General features: G+C 33.9%; 1 protein-coding gene and 1 non-coding gene across 2 annotated transcripts; both read left to right on the top strand.

Moving 5' to 3' along the window:
- Window positions 1–3,610: 3,610 nt before the first annotated feature.
- On the top strand, window positions 3,611–8,179 carry LOC120273041 (proteasome subunit beta type-6-like). The gene is made up of 8 exons (XM_039279677.1): window positions 3,611–3,798; window positions 3,939–4,015; window positions 5,151–5,206; window positions 5,453–5,525; window positions 5,941–6,052; window positions 6,419–6,492; window positions 7,549–7,623; window positions 7,949–8,179. Exons 1-8 carry the CDS (start codon window positions 3,696–3,698, stop codon window positions 8,078–8,080), a joined length of 702 nt encoding a protein of 233 aa, XP_039135611.1. The 5' UTR covers window positions 3,611–3,695; the 3' UTR covers window positions 8,081–8,179.
- Window positions 4,753–4,856, top strand: LOC120274370. Its single transcript, XR_005540894.1, has one exon. It is a non-coding gene; the product is annotated as a small nucleolar RNA snoR103 (small nucleolar RNA).
- Window positions 8,180–8,595: the final 416 nt, after the last annotated feature.

Genomic DNA, 8,595 nt, shown 5'->3' with positions numbered 1-8,595 from the left:
TACTTCTTAATTTTATATATATTATTATTTTTATTCCACATCCTTTATATATATGTATATATATATATATATATAAATATTGGGTTTCCTATTTCTAATGGCCATCGTGCCATTTTTTTTTAATTTTATTTTAGCAAAACACTCATATAAAATAAAAGCATGCCTTTGCCTTAAATGCACGCCTTACTTAGCCCATGCATGCTTGAGCCACTCAGCCACGTGAATTGTTTATTTTTTTATCACAAATATATATATATATATATCTTCTGAAATGTCCGGAATCCCATGTTCATCACTTAGTAATGGTGGGCCCGGATTTTTATATTTTATTTATTTTATTATTTATTATTATTATTTTTATTTTTTTATGTCTCAAGATTACATGCTTTCCGTCATTTGTTTATTATTTTATTCCCATGTATGCATGCTTACTTTTTTTTTCATATGCATGCATGGCATGCTTCTTATTATTGTTTTTTAATCATTTATCCCTCACTTCCAAGCAAAGTTTCATCTTTCTTTCAGCTGTTGAAAGTTGAAATTTTTTTTCCGAGAACTGAAAAAAGGAAAAGCATATATACAATTGCTATTTAATTTTTTTTGCAACTCTTCTATTTTCTCTATACCATTAGCTTTCATTGTTAAAAAGTCTTGCAGCTAACCAGGATCATAAGGGGGAAGCATGGCACATGGTCCTCCATCACTAGGAGACTTAACCATTTAATCTAACATGAATTGCTTCTCTAATCTTTGTCTAGTGCAAACCATGGTCTCCATGCAATACTCAACATCAATGGGAGGCACAACAGGCTTGTACTTCAAAAGCTTTGAGTACAAGTGCAACATGAAGTCCTATACATAGCCCATGATCAATTGTTCTTGCATGAAGCCGCTTGATGTCTTCCCCATTCCTTGTGCCTCTTTTTGATGGCTATTGCCCCAGTCAACAGCACACTTATCATTAGATGGAATAGGCCAAGCAATCACATGCGAGGATATACTTCTTATTTACTGACCATGATCTTCCTTCAATGTAAATCTTGCACCTATGAGTACATTGGCTTGCCAGATTTGACTCTTTGAAACCTTGGTGTGATTCTTTGAACCAATCTTGGTGATGACCCTTGCATTCCACTCATGATCTTTCGATACATTGCACCAAAGAAGATTGTGCTGAGTACCAGCCACCTCTGGGTTTCCTCCATGGTATGCATATGGCACTCTATCAGTACTTTTCTGCATCTTCATTAAGTTTCTCATCTATCTTCTTCCAATTCATCATCCAAATATTGTGTGCTTTTATTAAGGTTCATGTCCTTCTGGGTATTATATTCAGCAACAGTGTAGCCATCTTCAAGTTGCTTTCCAGCAAAGATAAGACGTTGATAGTCTGGGAAATTCCCTCCTTGTCCTGGGTCTTGGTCTTCATGTTATCGATGATCTCCGAGGATTCAACTTCAAGGATGATTTTCTGGCCGGTGAGGGTTTTGACAAAGATCTGCATACTTCCCCTCAGCCTAAGGACCAAGTGGAGGGTGAACGGGTACGGCCGTCCTTAAGGAAGATCAAATGCTATTGGTCCAAGAAAACTGACACCTTCTTTGTCCTGGATTTTGGCTTTCACGTGCATGCACGGACGATGATGGGTCACACTTTTTCCCCTCATTCTCCTAGATAATTAGGCAGACAGCAAGCAGCAGCAACAAACGGCATGCTTGGCGGCATTATTTCAGCCAATCAAGCATACCGCGGCGATGAACAATGGCAATGGCGATATATTTTTTTTTCTTCTTTTTTTTTTATGAATACAGGGAGAGGGAGAGATACAGACCTTCTCTTTTCTTTTTTCAATTCCCCTCCCTTTTTTTTTGCCGGTCCTTCCCTTTTTAAAGAATCTTCTGATTCTTATCTTCAACATCCGAAGTATCCGAACCCCCCGTACAATTATAACCTTCATAGACCAAGCGAGAGAAAAAGGATAAAATCAAAATTTTAATTTTTTTTTTTGAATTTAATTAATAAATTCTCGAGAGAGGATAAAATCAAATTTTAAAAATTTAAATTTATTTTCAAACTTTAATTAAATTAATAAAATTCAATCTGCCTCGGGATATGTGTTTGGGAGCCCCAGGATTTGCATTTTCTCATGTTGCCTTGAGATTTGTTCTCAAGCTACATGAAGTTTAGGATTGCCTCAAGATATGTATTTGGGCTATCCTAAGATTTGAAATTACCTCGAGATATGTATTCTCAAAGGCAATCTCGTAATTTGCATTTTGCCTTGAGATTTGATCTCAGGGGCAATTTTGTAATTTGCATTTTGCCTTGAGATATGTTCTCAAGGGTAATTTTGCAATTTGCATTTTTTTTTGCCTCGGGATTGGCATTATAGTCCAAAACAACCAAATAATCAATTAAGATTAAGATTATGACAGTTAAATTTTAATTCCAAATATATCTATGATTAGGATAAATTAGAATTTAAATTAAATTGGGATTTGGGTTCCATTAGTACACTGGGTTCTATTAGGACATATATTACATTATTTATACATAAACAGATGTATGGCAAGACCTGGTTTCTGAACTCACAGGAAATAGACTTGGTAAAATGGTGAGTATGAATTCGTTATCATCTTCATTAATCTTTCTCCATTGATCCAAATTTATATCAAAACAAAAGACTTTGAAACGTAAAAATTTGAGTTGAAGAGAGATAAGTTTGCATATTGCAGAAGAGTGTTGGTTTTAAATAGAGGGAAATTGTTAACGGCTAGATTTTAAAAAACTCTAATGGCTAGTTTTTCAAAAACTTCAACGGCTAGTTTTTTAAAAAAACTTTAACGACTAATTTTATTTTTACAAAATTAAAAATTCCTATGGAAAAATTCCTATGCACATCCAAACAACATTCTATAGGAATTTTTCCTATAGTAAATTCCACATGAATCATTTTTGAATCCTATGGAATAAAATTCCTGCGAAAAAATTTACTATATATCCAAACAGGCCCTTAGCCATTAAAGTTAACCTCTTCTCTTTGTATATGTTGTTTCTGGTTCCTCTTATTTTCATTTAATAAACTAGCTACAAAGTAGCTCTTTTTCTTAAAAAAAAAAAATCTCTCCCAGTCTCTCTCTTGCTTTTCATTTTCCGTGGAAATTCTACGAAAGTAGGGAGGGGAAGTATTGCCCCACCCCATATATATATATATATATATATATATTAAAATTTAAGGTTGAAATGAAATTTACAATAGTTTAATCTATGAATATTTGGGGCCGTTTGATTCGTAGTAATAACATATTACCACATAACGAAATTACCATGGTAATATGAGTGAGAATGTTATATAGTTGGGAATATTATGGTAATTTAATATAACCATGTTTGATTAGGAACTCTTATTAGTGGAAATAGTTCATTAGCATGTTTGATTGTCATGGTAATTAATTTGTTAAATATAAAAAATTATGAGATTACCATTGTAATCCAATAAATACTAAATTTAGTGATAATAGGATTATCAATTTTTTTTTTTTAATATTTTTAGGTTGGTATGTGAACCACCAGTGGCCCTTAAAATAAGTCACCTTATTTAAAGGTCTCCACAGACCTTGCAATACAAGACTCCGCTAGGGCTTACCTTGACTCTCTTTCTTGCTCCCTAATCCAGCGCTTCTCTCTCTCTCTTCATGGAAGGCTTGCATAATGCTCCCCACTCGATGGGAACTACGATCATCGGGGTCACCTACGACGGTGGCGTTGTTCTTGGTGCCGACTCGAGGACCAGCACAGGTACCCATTCTTTGGATTTTTTTTGGTAGATCTGAAGAAATTTTGGGAAAAGAGAGGGTTGTCTTCTGTTACTGGCTTGAATTTGAGCTCGTATTTGTGTTTTTTTAATTTGATTTTCTTCTGATTTTGTGAGTGTTTAGGGATGTATGTCGCCAATCGAGCGTCGGATAAGATCACGCAGCTGACGGACAATGTCTACGTCTGCCGTTCGGGATCGGTATTTACTGATTATTCTGTGGATTTTTTTGTGGATTATTAAGTTGGTTATCTATATTGCTTTATTTCTCATGATATCAGCCTTAATTTGTTCGAATGGTGGCTGGATTTGCTCTGTTTTGTGAGGATTCACTACTCTTTTTCTATTGAATGGATTATCTTTTGTGCATGTTTATATCTCATGTTGATGAACACCTATTGGTTTTGATGATCATTTGCTTTGGGTTTGCTCTGTTTTATAGATTGACTTCTCTTTTCTTCTTTTTTTTGTTGAATGGATTATCCGTGTATTTGTTCGTTTCTCATTCATTTCATAACTGATTGGTTTTAGTGATTGTTGATTTTGCTCTGTTTTATTGTCTATGTATTTCTTGAGTTCCCATGCATATCAGCATGATTGGCTTTATTGATTGTTGGCCTTCCTCTGTGTTATGATGCTTCACTTTCTTTATTGAATGGATTATCTGTCTATTTCTTGTTTTCTCTTCTATATCTGTGCTTATTGATTTGAATGATGGTTGTTTTTGCTTTGTTGTATGTTGCCTCACTCATTCAATGGTTTATCTGTGTTTCTTGACTTCTCATATGTATGGATGATAATTGGTTTTGCTTTATATTGTAGGGCTTTGCTTCCCTTTTCCCTTTGAATGTTACTCTCATTTTCTTTGTGATTATCCTTTTTTCCTTTTATTTAATAGAGAAACGAAAAACAAATATGTCCTAATTCTTTGGTGGGGCACATAAGTTGTGTTCTTGCTGTAAATATGGACATAAAGCAATCTGTGGAATTTAGGTGGGCCTTTGCTTAGTGTAGGAGGCCCATAAAGGACTACCTAACATTGATTTTGTTACCCTTATTGGTGTGATATGTTAAAAATTATGTGCCACTGGTACATATATCATTTTGCTCTGTTTAGTTAATGAGGCTTAGTTGTAGACTGTACAATTCTCACTACGAACTATGACAGTTTGAAGTTGCATTTTTCTTCTTGATTAGTGGCAATGAATGTGTGGAATTTGTTTTGGTATTGACTTTGCTGTAAGAAACAGGTTTATGTAAATAAATAGAGACTATTACTCTACATTCTTTTTCTGCATACCTAGATTCAATTTATAAATTTCTTTTTTCATGGCAGGCTGCTGATTCCCAGATTGTCTCTGATTATGTCAGATATTTTCTTGAGCAGCACACGTAAGTTTATAAACTTGTGTTTTGTTGCCGTTATATTTGTCACATTCTTTTTCCTTCAAGACCTGTTTTCAACAGTAATTAACATTGCTATTATTATCTCTTTGTTATATGTATTTGTCCTGTAGCCCTTTATAAATTCCTTATTGTTGAAATGGTGTTTATATCCTAGTAAATTCGTTATATCATTATGGTTTCAATCATGTGTAAAAAATTGTGTACACTTTTTTTATTCTTTTTTGAACACAGGATTCAACTGGGGGAACCGGCAACAGTCAAAGTTGCTGCTAATTTGGTTAGGTTATTGTCATACCAGAACAAGGTAATCCTCATTACCAACTTGTGTCTTAGAAATTGGATAGTTGGGATTATTTCTATACCACAATGGATTTCAGTTTGGTTTTAATGGTAATGACATTGTATCATTCCTTATATATATCCTTTTCTTTTAAATTTTAATTGTGTGACCGCCATAGAATTTTCCTAGTATGCCTGCATATTTTCCCTACCAACTGGTTTTAGGCCTAAAGTGGTAAGCTCTTTCTGTACACTAACACTTATGTGAGCAATTTTTTGTATGTAAAATATAAGAGCTATTATTCTGTCATCTGTTTGCTACCTTTCTTTCAAATATATCACGCATGGCACATGATCTGTGATATAATCACATGATTTGATGAATACTGTGGTTCTTTTGAATGTTTTGTTCTACTCTAATTTTCACCATTGATTTTCAGAACATGCTTCAAACTGGCCTCATTGTTGGTGGCTGGGATAAATATGAAGGGGGACAGATTTACTCAGTTCCGCTTGGAGGGACTATCTTGAAGGAACCTTTCACTATTGGCGGTAAGTATAGCCTGTCAAGTAAGATCTAGAATTGGCAGCATTCTTCCTATATCACTCTATGATGATGCACCTACCCATTGATTTTCTTATATGGCTAAATTACATAGCCTCTTTTTGGGGTACCTCAAAAGTTTTTGAGCATTTGTGTGAATTTTGATTACCAAACAGTGCAAGTCTAACTTATTTTTTTATTACTTTTTATTTTATTGTGTTGGAGTTGGCTTTATATCTTTGTAAAGTTTTACAATTTTTAACTTTCCTTCATGATTACCTTAACTGCCTTCCATGAGCTGATCTGCTTGGTGGAATATACCAATATGATGATTGAATTTATGTCACTGCTTCAATGAAAATTGTATCTTACAGGATCTGGTTCCACTTACTTGTATGGTTTCTTCGATCAAGCATGGAAGGAAGGCATGAGCAAGGAAGAAGCTGAGGTGCGTGTCATGGTTTTATGTTGTGGTTTCAGTGTTCTGAATTCTACCTTGGTTTGGTGATTTCCATGATTCTTTCACTTTAGCCCATTTTAATTTGACAGTAAATTACAAATAGGAAACCTGTAGTTTTTTGTTTAAGAAATGTAGGAAAAACATTGAAATGCAAGTGAAACCTAGATAAGCAAAGGAAATTGATTCATAATGCTGTTTGTCTTTTCAAATAAAATTTTCAGGTTTTATGTTCTGCTTTTTCTGCGTGGTTTATAGTTGTGTATGTTCACTGAGGGATATATGTATTGATGATAATTACATAGCTCTATGATCCCATTGTGGAATTCAAGATAATGAAAATGACGATAAGTTGCTTGGTTATTTTCAATAGAGTAATAATGCCCATTTGTGGATAAAAGCTGGAGCCAGAGCTGGATTTTGCTGAAAACCAAAATTTTCCGTACTTTTGGTTCAAGTGAAATTTAAAACCATGGATCAAATTGCTAAATTATTAATATTTTTGGACTTTTATTTACAAATTACAACATCATTGAATGAATGGTTATGGTGTTACGAGTGTACATATTCCATATGTATCCAATTTTCACTTGAAGCACCATTAGCAAATCTTAGGGCAAGACAAATGGTGTTAGCCTAGGTCAAGCAACTGATTTTCAAATGCCATACAGTATATTTAACATACACTGTAAATCGAAGTTGACTTGCTTGATAGTCACCACTTATTGTTGTTGGAAGTTGGAACTCTTTTTCTCTTTTATGCTCCTATACTTGGAAATTATTTCAAATTCAGTCACTGCCTACGATTTGTTTATTCCTTTCTTGCAATACAATACCCAAGACTCAACCGTATTTTGGATGGTGCCAAAAATAATATTTAGGTTGCATTCGAATGGAACCAACTCAAAAGGATGATCTCGAATTCAACTTGAACTTTTTGATTGAGATAGAGGGCAATAGTAATTATAAAAAAACACTTACTGTTCTGTTGCTCTTTGTGATACCAGCCACTTATAGTTGGTCTTTAATTTTTGTTGCATATTGCAGAAATTGGTGGTGAAGGCTGTTTCTCTTGCCATTGCACGTGATGGTGCGAGTGGAGGTGTTGTCCGCACTGTGATTGTGAGTATCTTATTTAATTCCGTCATTGTGTCAATTTCTTTTCCTGTAATTGAAGTAGTTGTACATTTCACTTTTTTCAATATGACAAGTAACTGAGCAGTTATTCTGCAAGAACTTGAAATCATTATTTCTGTTACCATGTAATCTTTGATGATGAAACAAAATGTATGTGGGTGATGGTGTATCTGATTAATCTGCAAAACCTTTGCTGTATCTGATTAATATTAAATATGCACGATAAACTCTTTTGCCATCACATGTTAAATTTCTGCTAATAAAATTACTCCCAATTCCAAACAAATAACTTTTTTTGCTGGTTTTTCAGATCAATGCTGATGGTGTTACTCGGAACTTCTACCCGGGTGACACACTCCCATTGTGGCACGAGGAGTTGGAGGCGCATAACTCTCTTCTCGACATCCTGTCCTCAGATAGCCCAGTGCCAATGAGCACATGAGATTTGGAAGATGATGGCAGTTTTTATTTGTTTATTTTAACTGAACTTAAAATATCATTACACAAATTCATGTTCTCTTTTGAGATAAACTTGCAAAAAGGGAATAGCAAGTCATCTGCGAAATGCTTTTTCCTTTCGTTACATACTTCAAAATTTACAATATTTGAAAGAATTTTAAATTTTTAGTTTTTTTATTTTTGAATTTAAAATAAGAGAATCATCAATTTATTTTTTATTATTTTTATTATTATTTTTATTTTATATTTGGTGAAGAGAAATCATGTCTAGAATCTGGCCCAACGGAGGTTACCCCCAAAAAAAGTGCTTTTTTTTTTGCTTAAATTATATTAAATAGATCATCAAATATCTCAAAACTTTGAAAAAAGTTATTGGGAGTTTGGTGGTAATGATGCTTTACCGCTTCCACTACATCACTCTTAACCAAACGCCCTTCAAATACAAGTATCAAGAGATTTTAAATAATTAGATCATGATAAAAATTCATTTGAGGGGTT

Source organism: Dioscorea cayenensis, chromosome 12 (assembly GCF_009730915.1).
Source record: "Dioscorea cayenensis subsp. rotundata cultivar TDr96_F1 chromosome 12, TDr96_F1_v2_PseudoChromosome.rev07_lg8_w22 25.fasta, whole genome shotgun sequence".
Lineage (NCBI taxonomy): Eukaryota > Viridiplantae > Streptophyta > Magnoliopsida > Dioscoreales > Dioscoreaceae > Dioscorea > Dioscorea cayenensis.
The sequence above is the reverse complement of the archived record's forward strand: the minus strand, read 5'-3'. Positions and strand labels throughout refer to the sequence as shown.